Source organism: Mauremys mutica, chromosome 4, assembly GCF_020497125.1.
Source record: "Mauremys mutica isolate MM-2020 ecotype Southern chromosome 4, ASM2049712v1, whole genome shotgun sequence".
NCBI classification, from domain to species: domain Eukaryota; kingdom Metazoa; phylum Chordata; order Testudines; family Geoemydidae; genus Mauremys; species Mauremys mutica.
This window is the reverse complement of record NC_059075.1, coordinates 29520457-29538856: the sequence shown is the minus strand read 5'-3', so window position 1 is coordinate 29538856 and position 18400 is coordinate 29520457. Positions and strand designations below refer to the sequence as shown.

Genomic DNA, 18400 nt, shown 5'->3' with positions numbered 1-18400 from the left:
CATGGACAAGCCTTACTGAATTGAGTTTAATGTCTTTGGAGTCCATTGTATTACAAATGCAACTGTCTATGTGCTATTGAGGGATTGTATGTATTTCCATGGGAAGGGTATATAGGAGAACAACAGGAGGTGATTAGGCAAATTCATTCAGCTTATAACAGCTCCAGAGAGCCCGGGCCACTGTGCGGAGCCCTGGAGGTGCATCTTGGGGGGCAGGGACACAAGCCAGGGGCTGCTCTCGGGCACCCCTGTCCCCCGCCCAGGGCAAGTGGATGGCCATTGGCTGTCCACAGCTGCCTGGGCAGCCTGGGTGGCTCTTACCAGCTGAGGACAGTTGTCCCCAAACTGTGGGGCACCCCACCCTAGGGGGGCATGGAGGATCCTTTGGGGGGTGCAGTGGGGGCTGTGGAGGGAGCACCACCCAGCCCTGCTCTGCCCCCAGCTCTGCTCCGGCCCCAACCCAGCCCTGCCCCCAGCCCCAGCCATGGCTCTGCTCCTGACCATGTCCCAACAGCACCTCAGGCTCCATTCCCAGCCCCTGACCGCAGCCCTGGCCCCCGCTCCTGGATGGGGGGCACAGACCAGGTAAGGGAGGCACAACTGAAAACATTTGGGGACACCTGGCCTAGGATAACCATACGTCCAGTTTTGGCCCTGGATGTCCCATTTTTGGGGGACAAAACTGGGCATTTGTTCCATTTGCTCTTGCCAACTGATCACCACACATGCCCAGTTTTGCCAAAAAAGGGGCTGGGGGGAGAGGTGAACAGCAGGGTTTAAGGGAGCAAGAGGCGAACTTGGACCAGCCCTGTGTGGGGGAGGAGGGAGCTTAGGCAAGTGAATTGGGCTGGCTCCGTGTGGAGGGAGGGTGGAAGGGAGAGGGGGCTCAGGCTAGCTCCATGTGGGAGCTGGGGGGGGGGGAGAGGGGGCACAGGCCAGCTCTACACGGGGGGCTGGGGGAGGAAAGGGAGAGGGGCACAGGCCAGCTCTACACGGGGGAGTTCAGGGGGGAAGGGAGAGGTGGCTTGGTCAAGTCTGTGCAGGGCTCAGGCAAGTGGCTTGGCCAGTTCCCTGTAAAGGACGGCAGGGGGAATATACTCATCCTACACTGGCCTAGCCAGGGGCAGGGCCTCAGGGGGAAGAGGACGAGCAAGGCTGAAGGGCAGGTGGGGCAAAGTGCTGGTGCTCCTGTGGGGCCCCCCAAATTGGCTGGGGTCCCTGGGCACAGGCCCCCTGTGGTAATCCATCACTGGGCCTGAGGCTTGCAGTTTGGGAGGGACAATGCTGCTGCCTGTCCCCAAACTATACTGTTGCCGGCTCAAAGAGCCCGAGGCGGAGCAACAGCAGGGTTCGTTGCCTGGTGTGCGTCGCACTAATTATCACACCAGGGTGGAGAAGCAAAACCAGGTTTATTTGAGCCCAAAAAGGTGCCAGGGAGAAAAGCATTCTCAAATCCTGCACACAGATACAAAACAGCTCTCTCTCTTTTTATACATGATTTTAACTAAGCATTTCCATCACTCCTCACACTCCTCCTCTCCCCCCACCTTTCATTCCCATGCAGCAAATACACTTTGCAATAGCAATCACATGAAGCAGTTAAGTCATACTTGGCAAAAACCATATTATCTCGTTAGTAACTTTTTCTTGACCGGTCATTCTGTTTCACTCCCTTCAGCCAGGTGCAAGCAGGCTGTATAATTGCCTCCTGGTACTGATAACTAGTTGCCACACATTCCATTATTTCCATCTGGCCTGTGGGGTTAATTAAAGTCTAAACATGGAAGCGGTTCGGACAAGCAGAGGCCTGATACAGGGAGCCTTCACTGGCACTGTCATTTTCCACCCCTCTGTTAACACTGGGCCATGCCTGGTGCCACCAACAATACCCATGTCAATAAGTGGGGGACATGGCCCCTCTGGCACCAGTGCCCACCCCCCACTTCTACAAAGTCTCTGGCACCCTTAATCACAGCTGAACCCCTTAAAACACACCCTGCAAATCAACTCTTTTCACAAGACCTCTGACTAGCATTTGTTGAGTTCCAACCATCTCCTGCACGTTTTCACTGGTTACCGTCTATCCACAGCTTCCCGGGACAGCGACCTCCAGAAAGGGGGAAACCCTGGCTCACAGCGATGACTGGGAGCGGGGGCCAGCTGAAGCCCTGCTGAGAGCCCGGGGGGGCACTAACAATCAGGGTAGGCTACAGCCCTGGGTCTATATGGAGCACACTGGAGCCACAAGGCCCAGCCCAAGAGCCACCTGGGGCGCGCTCTGGCAACCCCGGTGGGGCTCCAGGCCCAACCCAAGATGGCGGCGGGTAAGAGTTCTTTCCTCTGCCCCTCCCCCGCCACGTGCTTAGCCGGCGGGACACGGCTCAGTCACAGCTGCCTCTGCCCCGGAAGTAGGGCAGAGGACACCGGAAGTGGAAAGCCTCCATTCCCGGAAGCGCAGGTGTTCCGGCCGGGCGGCCAGTGGCCACAGGGAGATGGCAGCTGCCCGGCGCTGGAGGCAGCGATTGGGCTGGGCGGCGGCTCCGGCCCCCTCCCGGCGCGGGGGAGCGGGGTGATGGGATCGGGCCGCTCGCCCGCCCGCCGCCTTTCCGGTTGAGGAAGGTAGGAGAAGCCGCTTCTCAGCGGGGCGGGGCGGGGAAGGGAGCGTCGCTGCCGGGGGTCGGCCTGGGAAAGCCGGGTGGGCGAGGCAGGCACACGCTGCGGCGGGGGGGAAGGCTCATGGGGCTGCCCCAGGCACGCACCCGGGGAGGGGTGAAGCGGGTGCGTAGGAGACTAGGGGAGCGGGCAGGCGAGGACCCACGTCTAGGAGAAACGTCCAGTTTCGTGCGGGGTTCCTGGGACCGGGCCTGTTGCTGCGGATTGGAGCGGGAGCAGCCCGGCGCGGGTACGTAGCCTGGGGTAGCCTCTCTTTTAGGGGTAGACAAGGTTCTTATTTTCTTCATCGCTTTAATTTCATCGTGCTGGGTCTATGGCCCTCAAAAATGGCTAGATGGGGATCCTTGCCCCGAGGAGCCTGCAGGCTACATTGAATCTCTTGCATTTGCTCCTTACACCTGTAGAGCTTTTAAAGGCATAGCTTTTGGCTATTATAATACATGCAGCTTATTAGAACTGACTCCGTTTGTGGAGGCAGCATGATTTAGTGATCTGACTCAGGAACTCCTGAAAGCCCATCTCTGACACGTGCCTGTTATATGACCTCGGTAAGCCACTGCATCTCTCAGTTCCTCAGCAAGAGGGGAGTGCTGACAGTAAGGTTTCCTTAGCTAAGTTTCCTAAAGACTTATATAATGGAAGTACTACTGTTTTTTGTTGGCATCTTTCGCTGAAAATCCTAGAGCATCTTCCAACACAACACAAATAGGAGCAGCATGTAAAATTAGTTCTTCAGAGTAAAACTGTACGCACATAGTATCAGAGGGGTAGCCATGTTAGTCTGTATCCACAAAAACAACAAGGAGTCGGGTGGCACCTTAAAGAGTAACAGATTTATTTGGTTTCAGAGTAGCAGCCGTGTTAGTCTGTATCCACAAAAAGAACAGGAGTACTTGTGGCACCTTAGAGACTAAAATTTATTTGAGCAAAAGTTTTCGTGGGCTACAGCCCACTTCTAAGATGCCACAAGTACTCCTGTTCTTTTTGCAGATTTATTTGGGCATAAGCTATCTTGGGTAAAAAACCTATGGTTTTTTTTAAACTTGTTTTTGTACATAAACATCTCTAAACTAAAGATGGCAACAAATGCCATAGGTGTAGAACTTGCACATGAAGGGATTTGCAATAAAATGAAAATCATCAATCACAAATTTAATTTAAATCTAGATTTCATCTGAAATGTGTGTGTGAATGTAATTCTTTGAGTCTGGGCTTGTTCCATGTAACAACATATTGAAAGTAATCACAAGTTTATTTTTCCTTTACTATATTTATGTAAATGTAAAGGAAGTATAATGGCTTAATTATTGGGGAAGTTGTGTGCCCAGGAGGTCTGAAACTGGGGCATCATGCAAGTTGCTGGTGACAATCTCCAGCTGCTTGATCTCTGTGGGAGGGTACCATATTTTAGCTCTGTGGAGTGCTTTCTGACCAAAGTGTAGTTTGAAGTCTCATGGTCATTTAGAAGTGACTGGTATTTAAGATCACATGTTCTTTTTTTTTTTTTTTAGTCATCAGTAACTTGTGCTTTCTGACTGAATCTTATTTGGTGTGGAAGTGGAGGAACTGGAATAAATGTGTGGGTTTTTTAAATACTAATTCTGGAAACCTGTAATAACTGTACATAGACAATTGGGCAATTCCAAGCTGGTAACCCAAGAAATCATTTATTTTAGGGTTTCCAAGCAATGATCTCTACTGACTTTTCTAAACTAATTCAGAACTAAGGCTGATGTTCGGTCTGTAACTCCTGTTGTGTGAAGAGAGAGGGCAGAAAGCAAAATGATAGGAGTTAATTTTGTTAACTCTGAATTGCTTAGTTTTTGTATTGCAGTTTTAATTATATCTGTGAATTTATTTATTCAAGTTCCTTTGCTCCTTTTTAAAAGGAAATTACCAATAGACAACTATAAAATGTCTAATTGAAAAACTAGACTGCCACTAAGCTGTTGGGAAAACATATACTCTGGCATTTTTAATGCAGTACTTACCCAATAGTTAACACTTATTTTTAACTGTTTTGGATAATGTGGTGATTTAGAAGCATCTGACAGACACATCTAATATATTAGAATGAGGCATTCTGCTCACTTGTTTGACTTGTACTTTTAAATAATGTAAATACGTGTTACCGACTTGATAGGAATATCTGAAAAAACCCTCTTTTTGTTTGGTTATATAAATCTTCTAGCCACAATAAGTACAACTTGGCATCTTTTCCGCCCTGCCAATGTTCCTCTGGTTCAAGGCTGAGGTACAACTTGTATATCTGTCACCAAAACAGCCCCTCGGGTAGCTGTTTGGCATGGACACTGGGAGCTAGACAGCTGTTATAACTTTGTTAGCTATTCATGTTCAAATCAGTTTTCAGTATCTTATGTATTATAGTTTATTTCCAGTCTGAAAATATACATATTAGAAGTGCTTTTACTAGGCACTGAACCTTTGCAGTATTTCTAACTCTCAATAAAGAGTCAATTATATTAAATACCTTAAAACCACTACCAATTACTCATTCAGATCCATCTCACATCTCTGTAATACTGTGCTACCTTGTAACCTCTTTCTGTCCCCTCTCCAAATGTCACCAAAAAAGGGAAAACCAGCAGGTTTGGAAGTCTTAAAGTCAGGTTCAGGTAGACCAAGGGTTGGTGGGTAGAGAGTATACTCTGATGTAGAGGACCCCTCCAAGATTGTGTTACAAAGAGTTCCACCTCCTTTACATTGAGGGCATTCCAGCTCAAGCACCTCGGATTTCCCTATGGGCTTGGCTACACTTACAAATTTGCAGCGCTGCAGCAGGGTGTGAAAACACACCCTCTCCAGCGCTGCAAATTGCGGCGCTACAAAGCGCCAGTGTAGTCAAAGCCCCAGCGCTGGGAGCCGCACTCCCAGCGCTGTCCGTTATTCCCCACAGGGAGGTGGAGTACGGACAGCGCTGGGAGAGCTTTCTTCCAGCGCTGGTGCTTTGACTACACTTAGCGCTTCAAAGCGCTGCCGCGGCAGCGCTTTGAAGTGTAAGTGTAGCCAAAGCCTATGTTAAGTTCTCCTCACACCTTCTATGGGTCATCTGTTATCACTTCAAAGGTTTTTTTTCTCCTGCTGAGGATAGCTCATCTCAATTGATTGGACTCTTCCAGTTGGTATGCATACTTCCACCTTTTCATGTTCTCTGTATGTATAAATATCTCCTGTCTGTGTGTTCCATTCTATGCATCCGAAGAAGTGAGTTGTAGCCCACGAAAGCTTATGCTGAAATAAATTTGTTAGTCTCTCAGGTGCCACAAGTACTCCTGTTCTTTTTGCAGATACAGACTAACACGGCTGCTACTCTGAAACCTGCAGTAATATGGTTTGAGGATAGAGGGAGTCTCAACCTTTTAGAACTGTAAAAGTCAAGGCCAGTGCTTAAAGCTCAAAGGAAATTAGTATAGTGTGGAGAACCAGGGCTAGGTGCTTCATATAAAAAATGCAGATTAAGAGGGAGTTCAGAATACTTCAGCCATTTTATAGGTGTAGCCCCAAGTAGGGCACACTACAGTAGTCTAATCTTGAGGCGATGAAGAAATAAGTATAGCAAGTCCCCATCCAAAATGGGATTGCATTTGCCTTACCAAATGCAGATAGAAAAACGTGTCCTCTGATATGGCTGCTACCTAGAACCCCAAAATCTAATAAGGTCTTAAATTGCAAACCTAACTGTCACTAATGGCCATTTAGTTAGAATTGCTATTACAAGTCTAGCCAGTTTTCTTATCCTTGTCACAATTAATGCTGTTTCTGTCTTGTCAAGATTGAGCCTCAGCCAGCTAGCTCTTTGTCCAAGCCCCTGTCTCCAGTAGACACTGGGCTATCCATTTCACTTTACCAGCAGAATCACTATAAAGGGGTTATGTAATTGACTGCCATTAGGATGCTGTTGCAGTCATGCATGACACCTTATTAGTGTATGTAAAGAAGGGGAAAAAAACCCAAAGTCCCAAACAGGATGTACCTGTGCAGTAGTTTCTAGTAGTTATACTGTCATAACAAGTAATTTGTGACCCAAACACTGGATTATATCTGTGCTGAATGCTTGTCTTGTTTTTGTTAAAGGTGCAGAGCATGGAGAATGATGAACTTCCGCCAGAGGATGGGATGGATTGGTGTGGGGTTGTATCTGTTAGCAAGTGCTGCAGCTTTTTACTATGTCTTTGAAATCAATGAGACTTACAACAAACTAGCACTGGAGCACATTCAACAGCACCCTGAAGAGCCACAAGAAGGAACCACATGGACACACTCCTTAAAAGCACGACTGCTGTCCCTGCCTTTTTGGCTCTGGACTATTATATTTTTAATACCATATTTACAAATGTTTTTGTTCCTTTATTCCTGTACAAGAGCTGACCCCAAAACTGTGGGCTATTGCATCATTCCGATCTGCCTGGCTGTTGTTTGCAATCGGCACCAAACATTTGTGAAGGCCTCTAATCAGATCAGTAGATTACAGTTGATTGACACTTAATTCAATCTCCGGTTTCAGTAGCTGCTTCAGGAACAACACCTATGTCTGACCTAATCACAAGACTGAAGTTCTGACTGGAGGATGGAAAGAGCCTTTCCTTTCAAACGGCTAAGCAGTAGTTGCTTTCTATTTAAAAAAGAAAGCTTTTTTTAAAGCATGGACCCATCGTACTAGCCAGAATAGCAGAGTCCTGTGAGAGACTTGATGCCTTATGATGCAAAATTGCCACTATCCCTCTGAAGTATCTTGGGGAAATATGCTTCTGCAATCATACTCCACTGTGCAAAAAAGATTACATGCAAGCTTTCCCTATGAATCAATGAAAATGGACACTTTTGTGATAAATGTAAAAGATTAGAACATGCTGATAAAAGCTGCATTTAACACATTACTTTGCTTTCTCCTTTTTTAAATACTATTGCACGCTTACAATTCTGAATTATCCTTTTAAAAAGATGAGAATGAAGTATGGCTGAACAGCTTTTTAGTGAGGATAGTCCTTTTCTCTCAGTCACTGAGTTACAGGCCACGCAATACCATATTTTATTAGGCAGAAGTTGGGGAGTGGTTGAGGCCCGGAGGTGTGATGCCTTTAACATCTTTTCACTGATGCCAAAGAGAGGCTGGTAACTGGCAGTGGACCAGAAGTTCTACAAAACTCATTTTTCTTTTTCTTCTCCCTACTTTTCTTTTAATGGTAAGTGAGTTCACTTGCTGAATGGTAACTGAGTGCTTCATTGCGTGAGTGGAACTAGAACAGCTTTTGGTGAATTAACTCTGCATTGGGGAACTACTATAAAAATGGGAGAATAAGATGTGTCCAACTCTTTGCTGGAAAACCAGTGAGATGCAAACAAAAAAAAGGCTACAAGGATATCCAATCTTTCTCCCAAATACTACACAAGTGAGCTAAATAATCCCACAAATACAATGAGTACCAGATTTCTTATTTTCCAAAAAAATGTAGAAGTATTACGGGTGGTTGTCCTATATCTTAATTTCACAATCCATTTTCAGTGACCTTTTTGGCATAGCAAGTAATTCTGACAATTGGGTTACCATGCTATTAATTTAGAAGCATAGATTCTAAGGCTAGAAAGGATTGTGATCATCTAGTCTGACCTGTATAAAACAGGCCACAGAATGTCCCAAAAATAATTCTTAAAGATCTTTTAGAAAAACATCCAATCTTGATTTAAAAACAGTGATGGAGAATCCATCATGAGCCTTGATAAATTGTTCCAAAGGTTAATTACTTACTATTAAAAATGTACACCTTATTTCCACTTTGAATTTGTCTAGCTTCAGCTTCCACCCACTGGCTCATATTATAGCATTCTCTGCTAGATTGAAGAGCCCATTATTAAATATTTTTCCCCATGCAGGTACTTAGACTAATCAAATCACTTCTTAATCTTCTCTTTGGTAAGGTAAATAGATTGTGCTCTAGTCATTGCTTCCTAGGATAGAGTTCCCTATCTTCTAAGTATGGCCTACATTCTTTGTTTCTAGATGTATATATTTAGCTATTTTAAAACACTTATTCGTTGCTTGTGCCCAATTTGTCAAGCATCAGCTCTGAATCAGTAACCTGTCCTCTTAATTATTTACCACTCCCCTAATTTGTGTCATCTACAAACTTTATCAGTGATGATTGTATTTTCTTCCAGGTCAGTGATGTTAAATACCCTAGAGCAAGAACCAATGGCTGATCGATGATGATTCCCCATCAGATTGAACCATCCTGTTTTAGTATGGCTTATAGGCGTTTACTTGGTGGTCCCTTTGGTTTTAGTGGAACTCGTTAAGTTTCTATTGTTGCTACACATTGTCAAGGAGCAGCCGCTAACCAAATTCAGCAGCAGGCTCAGAGTTCCACTTGGCCCCTGAGAATGCCATTGCTTGGCTTGGCAAACACAGAAAGGCTAAATAAAGATTCTAGCCCTTGTGGAGATAACCTTCTGAATGTTAAACTAGTGCAGGGCTGAGTCTTCCAAGAGGCAGAAGCAGTAGGCCCAAGCCAAGATAGTTTATACCCCTTTTTGTGTCAGTTATGTGAATTCCACTATAATGATAATAAATGTTAACATTCTACTGTACGGCTGGAGCAGAAACATCCACCTGTTCTGAGACTGACTGGATCTTGGGGAGACTACAATCACTTCTCCCTCTAGCTCTGCTTTCAGTGTTACCGTGTTTAAACACAGCAGCTAAAACATTCCTAATCTTTCATTTGCATTTAGAGCAATTCTGTTTGTGGTTTTAAATGCGAGCATTGGTGCTAAGACCTGAACATACAATCTACCCTTTACAAGAAAGCAAGTGTAACAAAGTTCTAATGGCAAAGTATAATATCTAAAGAAGGAGTCCTGCAAAAGTGTTAAGCAGGAATGGAAGAATCAACCTTCAGAAGGCAGAGCTTTAATACTGTGATACAATTTCTTTAATTTTTTTTCAATCAGTTTAAATCTATATAAACTTATTTTCCATGTTTCTAAAACTAGAGTATCTTCCCTACTTTCTATCATTACAGAGGGACCATGCAAATACCACTGAGACAATAGTTCCGTTCATTGAAATAAGATGTTTCTAATATTGCCTTGAAAAATTCCTTTTGATTGTTTCCTAGTTAGCTTATCAGTGGAGCTTCTTCTAAGCATTGGCTGGTAGCAATCTCAATAGCCAGCTTTGTCAGGCTATGTTTCCCAATGTTTCCTAGAATGTCCCTTTGTCTACACTTCTGGGCAACATAAGCTAACAATGTCAAGCAGGGTACATGGCTCATGCCACCTCTGCCTTCAGCTAAGAAAATTCAAACTGGTTCAGTAAGTCTGAATCCTCTTCTCTTAAACTCTCTACCCTTACTGTATAGGATGTGAGCCACTGTGCCGATAGGTCTGGCTGCAATGGTGTAATTTTTTTTAAAAAGTACATCTAGAACATGAATTTAAAGTTGCCAGGTACAAAGAAGAAACTAGATCTGTGCCTCTGTGGGTAGGAGTCTTTGCAGAAGAATGGCCTACGAGGGAGGAAGTTTCAAGGAGTAACAAAAAAGGCAGTCTGATTCAATGTCAAGCAATTGAGTGGCCTTTCACAGATCAGCTCTTCTATGTAACAGGCTGAGCCTTTTTGGATGGGGACAGCATACAGTAATGATTTCAGCAGTTGATGTTCATGGAAGAAGGTAGAATCACTTTGTTTATACTAGGAGATTGAGAGCATCTGCTGTGGAAATAGCTATGCAGAGAAATGCATGAGCTGTAACATAATTGGGGCTATTTATGAAAGATTTGATACTAAGAGGGCTAGTGCAGAGACTGCTCACCAATATTTTTACCACTCTACTGTCTAGACCTGCTTTGCGTAGGATTAGAGAAGAGGGTGGTAGAAATGCAGGGAGCTAACTCACCACCATTTCTAGCACCAAGGGAACTGTGTCACTGGGAGATTTCCTTAAGAAATCAAAATGAATATCAAATTGTCTAAACAACTAATTTAATTATAGTCATCTTTAAAAAGTAGTTTAACCATCCTAAAGGCTTTTAGATATTCGCTAGTGAGATTCTCACATTCATGTAGAATCACAGCTTCTTTCCTCTATAAATTGCATAACTTTAGACTTTTTAAAAAATCTTGGCTTGTATTAGGGAATTTTATCATTGGGCTTTAAATCCTGAAAATTTTCTAAGAGGTGGAAAATAAATGAATTATTGTTAAGTTTCCAAGTTCATAATTATGGTGCAAAAGCTTCTTTTTGGTCACACTGTTCATCAGAGAACAAATCCTATGAAGAATACAATAAGATCATGGGAATAAGACTACAGTTCAACTTGCACTAGAAAATAGGAACTGCTGTAAAAGAGCACATGAGAGATCTGTGAAGTCCAATATCTTACCTTTGGTCATGGGTACAATAAAACCTCAGTTACAAACTGACCAGTCAACCTCACATCTCACTTGGACCCAGAAGAACACAGGCAGCTGCAAAGATGGGGGAAAAAATGCAAATAAAGTACTGTGTTAAACTACTAAAAAATAACGGGAAATCATTTTTCTTCTGCATAGTAAAGTTTCAAAGCTATATTAAGTCAATTTTCAGTTGTAAACTTTAGAAAGATCAATGTTTTGTTCAGAATTACAAACCTTTCAGAGTTACAGACAACCTCCACTCAAGAGATGTTTGTAACGGTGAGGTTCTACCGTAATACTTGAAGTTTCAAAAAAAAGTCTCCTTTAAAAACAAAACAAAACCCTTTCACTGCGAGGCTTTTTCCATGGCTATTTCTGGCATATGTATTGTTGTAGCTGGTTCTTGGGTCTTTTGTCCAACATTACATCCTTGTTGATCATTTCTGGTTTGACAACTTTACAAAAGTGGAGTTTGGTGTTCTCTTAGCCTTAAGAATGTATATTAACTACCAACTCTAGTCAGACCTCACCACACATGCATGGTGTAAACTAATGCATGAAAAGATTAATTGTTTTAACTAACATCACGTGTTTCATTTTAAAAAGTTTGCATCAGCTATGGTTCTACTTAAGCCCTAGAATGCAAGCTCAACTCTTGCAAGTGACTGAGTTATTGTGTAAACTAGCAACTTGAGCATCTTACAACTGCTACTATTTTTTAAGAATGCATTTCTTGAACTTTTGTGTCTTTTGAGACTAAATGCATTGTGAATGAATACCTTTTTTAAACAATAAAACCTTTAAAATTTTTCTGGTTTGGATTTTTGTTGGCTGGGGGAACAAATAGATTGTAATTCTCACTGAGAAGTTTGAAATTCTCAACAGAGCAAGTTCGTGTATGAGTTCTTATCCCCCATATGATTTTGTACTTGCCTTTCAAGAAGTGGGTTAGCGCTTAGAGGACAATAGATGCATTTAACACTAACCTAAATAAGTCTATTCTCCATTCTATGGTTCAATGTTACCTATTTTGCTGATGCTCACTTTTTAATTTTGGTCTTAAGACTGCACTATTCCTCAAATGTAGACTACTCAGCACTTCCTCTTGAGTGGATTCATGACATTACAGTGGAATACTCTTCATTATGGACCAACACTTCCCTTTTCCATTATTCGCTCCAGATAAGAAGCAAGGCCTATTAAGGCAGCAGCAGTCCTAAGGGAGTAAGCACCAGGGAGAGCAGCCATAGTGGACAGATGTGGGGCAGGGAGTTGGGAGAGTGATAAGACAGCTGTTCAGCCATGCAATTACATACAGGCTGAGGAAAAGTGACCCAGCTGAGTAAAGAGAAACGGAGGAAGCCCGCACAAGTGACAGAAAAGACTACATCAGAATTGCCCCGTGGTTCCAGAGAAGGGGCCCAGAGCAGTGGTGATGCAGGAGAGGTAATTGGCAGAAAGGCAGAGCACTAGCAGCAGACACTGAGCTGAGAGAACAAGCCCACAAAGACATCAGGAGCAGTGAGTTTGGGGCAAGGCCAGTTTTGCTTGTGCTTATGTGGCAGTCTTCTGCTCCCTTGGCTGAGCTGAACTCAAGCAGTGGCTGTCACCTACAGAGAGGACTTAGGTTCAAAGAGTAAAAAATACTTTAAAGCATTTTTTTTTGTTAAACCAACATCCCCAGAAATTAGGTGATCCAACAGGATGTCCTGTTCACAGTGAGTTCACCTCCACTGCACACTCCTTACAGCAGCACATAGAGTACATACACTACACTCACCTCTAGCACAGGTAAAAGTAGCAGTTTTGACACTAACAAACTTTAGGCAAGTAAAGACATACTATCCTGTGACCGTGTACCATCTGCAGCTCTCTACATTCAAGCAGTGCCTCCACTATGTACACAGCTATTTTTAGCAGTGTAGTATCTTGATGCTGGAACCATTCCCTACCTCATGTTCTCCATATAGGCTGTCTTCACAGACCTGAGCTCATATTACCCAGGCAGCCTCATTCATAACTTTGTTTTTATGCACTAGAGGGATGGGAAGTTTGTAGCCAGCTTTATCAGTAAATTTTCATCATTGGTTGCTGTGTTGTTTTCCAGGCAGCAGTTAACTAGCCTCTCTCTCACTACCTCCACGCACTGACTAGCAGCTAGACTCTTACTCTGGTGGCTGATTCTCTACTGTTTGGTACATGAGATAGTACAGGAAACATATCCTAATCCAATCACCCATCATTTGTGGGGAAAGCCAGGATTCAGCTACAGGCACACAGTAGCTGGGTATGGAGGAAAAAAACACCTCTAGGTACCTGGCTACAGTAAACTGGCCAATTCCACAGCCTCTTGGAAAAATGCCACATTCTATGTTCACAGAATTGTGGCATTTATTACAAACTAGGTGAGATTAACAGGGCAGTTCACACCTCTTAGGGCTATTGGTTCAGGCACTTACAACTCAGGTAAGCATCCATTTGTACTCTGTTCATCTTTTTAAGGTTATCCTTGCAATTATGAGGGCAAGAAACAATTTATTTTTAAATGAAAGCTGAGATACTGGTACCAGATTCTACAGCTACAGAATAGACCGGGCACTGGTCATACACTACATGCAGAATAAGAGCAAAGCATAGTCAGCTAACTTGCCAGATGTCACATTCATCCCTCATTACACCAGCATCATCCACCTTTCATTAGAACACCCAAAGCAGCATGTAAGCTATTACAGTCTATGTAGCCCCCACTGTTTGAATAGTCACTGTCTTGAATGCCTTATTATTCTAAAACTTTATTTAGAATCAGTTTAAATATACATATATTTTGATGTCTTGCCTAGTGCTAAACAGGTGCAGCATAACATGAGACCAGAGTTCATTGTTGCATTTGTTATCTCTTGTCCCAGGCCTTCACTGAACAAAGTCACTACCCTGCAACCATATTCTCCTTGTTAGATACCATGTAGCAGGACACTTGTATTTACATGAAGGATATCCAATGTAACTCTTGAGTAGAACCTGAACATCTTTATGTTCTGTCACTCTCGCAGCACTTACCAACCCCTCCCTTTTTAACTCAGAAACAGACTGCCAAACAAATTTATATGCAAAAAGATGAATTGTTTTTCATTTGTGTGCTAGTAAAATTTCAGGTTTACAGAGTAAATACATTGTTCTTTTGTGCATGCAATGCAAGTGTCTTTCATTACTTGCTCAATGCAATTCAAACTGAACAGGCTACAGCAGATGTCTAACACCACCATATGAAGGTAGAGTTGCAGATGCAATTGTAAACTTAATTCCTGTAAGATTAATGTTACAACCTGATTATTGCAGTTGTGTATTTTATGTATATTAGATGGTGATACAATCAACCAGGTCAGGACCCCATTGTGTTAGGCCCTGTTCCAAAAGGATTTATAATCTAAAGGCCTAGGTCATAGAATATCAGGGTTTGGAAGGGATCTCAAGAGATCATCTAGTCCAACCGCCTGCTCAAAGCAGGACCAATCCCCAGACAAATTTTTACCCCAGTTCCCTAAATGGCCCCCTCAAGGATTGAACGCACAACCCTGGGTTTAGCAGGCCAATGCTCAACCCAAAGCTGCTCTGTGCAGGCAGACCACTGGGCCTACAAAGCCCCCCTTTTTACTTGAGTAAGGAACTTCATGGGCAGAGTTCCACCTGCACAGAGCTCACTGCACAAGATTTAGCGGGTGAGTGAAAAAGCAGCCGGTGGAGGGGAGTGGGACATCAAGATGGGGTAACTATGACAGGTTGTTTTAGCACACACTGGCTGCATGCATATTTCATATGTGTAATAAGCCAATCAAGAGCAGTAGTCACAGTAAACACTATTAATTATTGTATGGCAGTATTTATAGATACTAACAGATTGAAGCTTTTCCATCATAACCAGAACGATACACCAGCAACAACCAAAAAAGCAAAAATAATAAGCAAAGAAAAACCTACTCATGCAGTGTCTCTATAACCCAAAAAGGGAAGTGAGACAGAGACATGAAGTCCATCAGGGACTTTGGTACTCCCAAATTGTTTTTTTCTGGAAGGCACTTAAAACACTGTAATGATGGGTGGCAAGGCAAAACCCTTAGACAGATACGATTTGTCACTAATGAATATGCAAGCTTTTGGTGCTGGCTACAGCGAAGTAATGAATGGTTCACAATAAGGGTCCTATAAAAGCAGTTTATTTCTTTGTCTTATTCATATCTGATGTAATGGCTAAACCACACAAAACTAATTAACAAATCAGACACATTGTCAACCGAGTGAACCGCAGAACTGACAATGCTTACTATACTTAATGCCCATATCCAAATAAAGACAAATTTTTATACAATACTTAGCACTTCCAGGGTGTTTTATAACCCAATTCATCCGTACAACATTGTTGTGAGGTAGGTTATCTTTTTTTTTTTTTTTTAAGATACCAACAGTGTCTTGTCTGTTACATAACTGACATCACTCTCCTGACAATTTCTTGTATTTATTGGTTTAACACCGTATTTTAGTGTCCATTTCAAATTTTGGCACATTTTGTATTTATTTATTATTTGAATTATGGTGGCACCCAAAGCCACATTATTCTGATTCCAAATACCTATGCGTATGTCTTTGTAATGTTAAGTGTTAAACACAAATGTATCTACCCAACATTACAAACAGACCTTTTAGGCTTCTTGTAAAGCTGATCAACATTTTTTTTAAATAACTACTTCCTTGCTAATGTATTTAAGCAGGTCTGGAATACTCCAGTTATTTTATACAGTCCCCTATAATAGCACCCTTATATAAAGTTGCTAGTTTGTTTCTTGTAGTTTAATATTTCAGCAGAGTAACTTGCTTTTTCTTTTTTTTAAATGTAACATCCTATTTTAAGAGTGGCAGGAAACATACAGGGAGCCCAGAAGCAGTACAAAATAATATTGACTTTTAAAAGATTCAAAACTACAAACTTTAGTGGCCAGATTAGTAAAGAGACATCTGCAAACAAAGGCTCCTCTTGCCACTGGCAATCCATAATTTCTTCCTCCCAAACATTTAAGAATTAATTTCTTTCCATGTAAGAGAATCTACTATATAACACCTTACTCTTTGTCAGTTTTTTTTATTAGTAATGTTAAATACCAGAAAAAAAGGCATTTTCCTTCTAAAACTTAACCAAAAGGAACACAAATGCAGTTGTCTAGTTTCCAAAAATAGTTTCTTCCAGAGGTATAACAATGCAATAGAGACACTAACATTTGCAACAGCAGAAAAGTCTTTTTAAAAAAAATTAAATAGATTTTAAAACAATAGTCAGGAGTGCTGACTTTTTGTCCGCTTTAAAGGAGGTCCATCCACACATGTTTTGACATCAGTGTTGTTTTCTTCATCTTCTTCCTCCTCCTCCTCTTCCTCCCCAACATCACCTTTTAAAATTATAATACAAATTAATACCACATATACAAAAAATACTCACAAATCCATTTCCTGAGGGAAAAAACTGGATGGATTAGAGGACAGAGAAACTCTCTTTTTCCAGGTGCTTACCTGGAGCAAAAGTTGTGGCTGAAACATGCTTTTTCCACCTCCTATGAAACCATGTCATTCAAAGTTGTTCCCTACCATTTTGTCGTGTGATTCTGCACTGACACTATGTGTAGGGTACAGACAAAAGCCCACAAGACCTGCTTTTGTTATTGGGAAAGGGCACCACAAGTCTCAATGTTATGTTTCTATCCCCTAAGGCGGAGGGATTGTGACAGCTCTGACCCTCTAGAAATGACTCCTGTGCAAAACGTTCAACACGTTTACTGGGTTTTCTATTGGAACTGAATGAGCTACATGAGTGATTCTCCACTCTTTCTAGATCAACACCATCATCACCACACCAGGTGCCTACCTATGTAGCAACCCCTGAATGTGTGGGCAGAGTACCTGAGGTCTGAGTCAAAGAAGGATGCCATGCAGTTACACACACCTGCCTCCCATCCACATCTCTACCCTCAGGGAGCCAAATGGGGGTTGCTGTGCACCCCACACACACTCGGGGCGATGGTGGAGCTACGAGGCAGGGCTCATCTGGGCAACTCCAGCAGGCTCATGGCCAATTGATCCGGATGACACACGAGCACCTGGCACCCAGTTCGCACCACACCGGGGCTTGTGCTTTGAGTCATGCAGCCCCTTCCCTCCGCGCCAATGCCCTGCCAAGCTACTGCCCAGAATGGGGAGGGCACAGGCAAACTATAGTCCCTCAGACCTTTTAATCTGCCCTTTGAGCTCAATTTCCCCCTCTCCTCTGCCCGGCACTCCAGCCGGGGAGTGGGGTCAGGGGCTTGCCCCGCTGTGCTCACCTGGAAGCAGGGTCAGGGGCTTGCCCCGCTCCAGCTGCCCGGCACGCCTGCATTCCGGGCTCGAGAACCCGCATGTTACTCCAGCTGCACAACCCAAATTCACCTCAAAAGCCACTAGCGCCTGGAACGTGCAAGCCCAGGTGCCCGCTGCTTGTTGGCTTAGGTGACTTTCCTTGCACCCAGAGGCGACTGGACTGTGGGCTGTTGGGAGCTACGCGGGAGGAGATTTCTGAGAGCAGGGGGCTGGTGAATATCAACGAGCTCAATGACTGAAAGCTGGTGTCCGACAAAGCCAGGCTAACATTCAATGTGTGTTCAGACAGGAACAAAATGGTGCGGGAAGCGCCAGGAACGGCCCCGTAATGTGATTTTCTAAAAGGATTCTCAGAATAGCGCTGATTTCGAAACAAATGTGCGTTGTCCCTGTTTGAACACCAACTGTTAGTATCACGAGCAGTCACCGCCCACCACACAACTTCCATCCCCAGATGGGTTCGCCCCCCCTGGCCCAGAGCCTCCCCGCCCCGCCCGCCCGCCCGCAGGCCCCCGCGCCTCACTCACCCCGCGGCCCCACCGCGGGCCCCGCCCCCGCGAGCCCCCCGCTCTCTTGCTCCACCAGGGGCGCGAGCAGCGCCGAGACCTGCTCCTGCAGCTGGGACAGGCCGCGCCGCAGCCCCCGGAGCTCCCCGCCGGCGCCGGCCTCGGGCTGGCAGCGCACGCGAAGCGGCCGCTTCTGCCCGTCGCGCCCGGTCAGCTGCGCCCGCAGCTCCATCCCCGCAGCCCGGCCCGAGGGGCACAGAGCGGCAGCACAGCTGCCCAATCGGAATCCGTCCTACGCGGCCTAACCCGGAAGCGCTCGGCGCCCACGAGACAGCGGCCCCTCCAAACCGAACCGCGCGCGCGCAGCAACTCTCGCGGGGCCACTACGTGTGCACTGTCTGACCACCAG

General features: G+C 44.3%; 2 protein-coding genes across 5 annotated transcripts; one reads left to right on the top strand and one right to left on the bottom strand.

The window, feature by feature from the left end:
* Positions 1-2390: 2390 nt before the first annotated feature.
* On the top strand, positions 2391-11899 carry TMEM251 (transmembrane protein 251). 2 transcript variants are annotated; one of them, XR_006579389.1, is made up of 3 exons: positions 2391-2619; positions 6769-7877; positions 8851-11899. XR_006579389.1 is itself a non-coding variant. In XM_045016904.1 (2 exons), the coding sequence occupies exon 2, from the start codon at positions 6785-6787 to the stop codon at positions 7178-7180; it is 396 nt and encodes a 131-aa protein (XP_044872839.1). In that variant the 5' UTR covers positions 2757-2902; positions 6769-6784; the 3' UTR covers positions 7181-8346. The 2 variants fall into 2 exon arrangements, 1 of the variants encoding a protein (XP_044872839.1); XM_045016904.1 differs by lacking the exons at positions 2391-2619; positions 8851-11899 and adding an exon at positions 2757-2902 and having other exon boundaries at positions 6769-8346.
* Positions 11900-15284: 3385 nt separating this feature from the next.
* On the bottom strand, positions 15285-18399 carry GON7 (GON7 subunit of KEOPS complex). 3 transcript variants are annotated; one of them, XM_045014713.1, is made up of 2 exons: positions 18013-18399; positions 15285-16524 (listed from the first exon to the last, which is right to left on the bottom strand). In XM_045014713.1, the coding sequence occupies exons 1-2, from the start codon at positions 18221-18223 to the stop codon at positions 16412-16414; spliced, it is 324 nt and encodes a 107-aa protein (XP_044870648.1). In that variant the 5' UTR covers positions 18224-18399; the 3' UTR covers positions 15285-16411. The 3 variants fall into 3 exon arrangements, 1 of the variants encoding a protein (XP_044870648.1); XR_006578991.1 differs by lacking the exon at positions 18013-18399 and adding an exon at positions 16646-17969 and having other exon boundaries at positions 16398-16524; XR_006578992.1 differs by lacking the exon at positions 18013-18399 and adding an exon at positions 17452-17969 and having other exon boundaries at positions 16415-16524.
* Between the last annotated feature and the right edge of the window lies 1 nt (position 18400).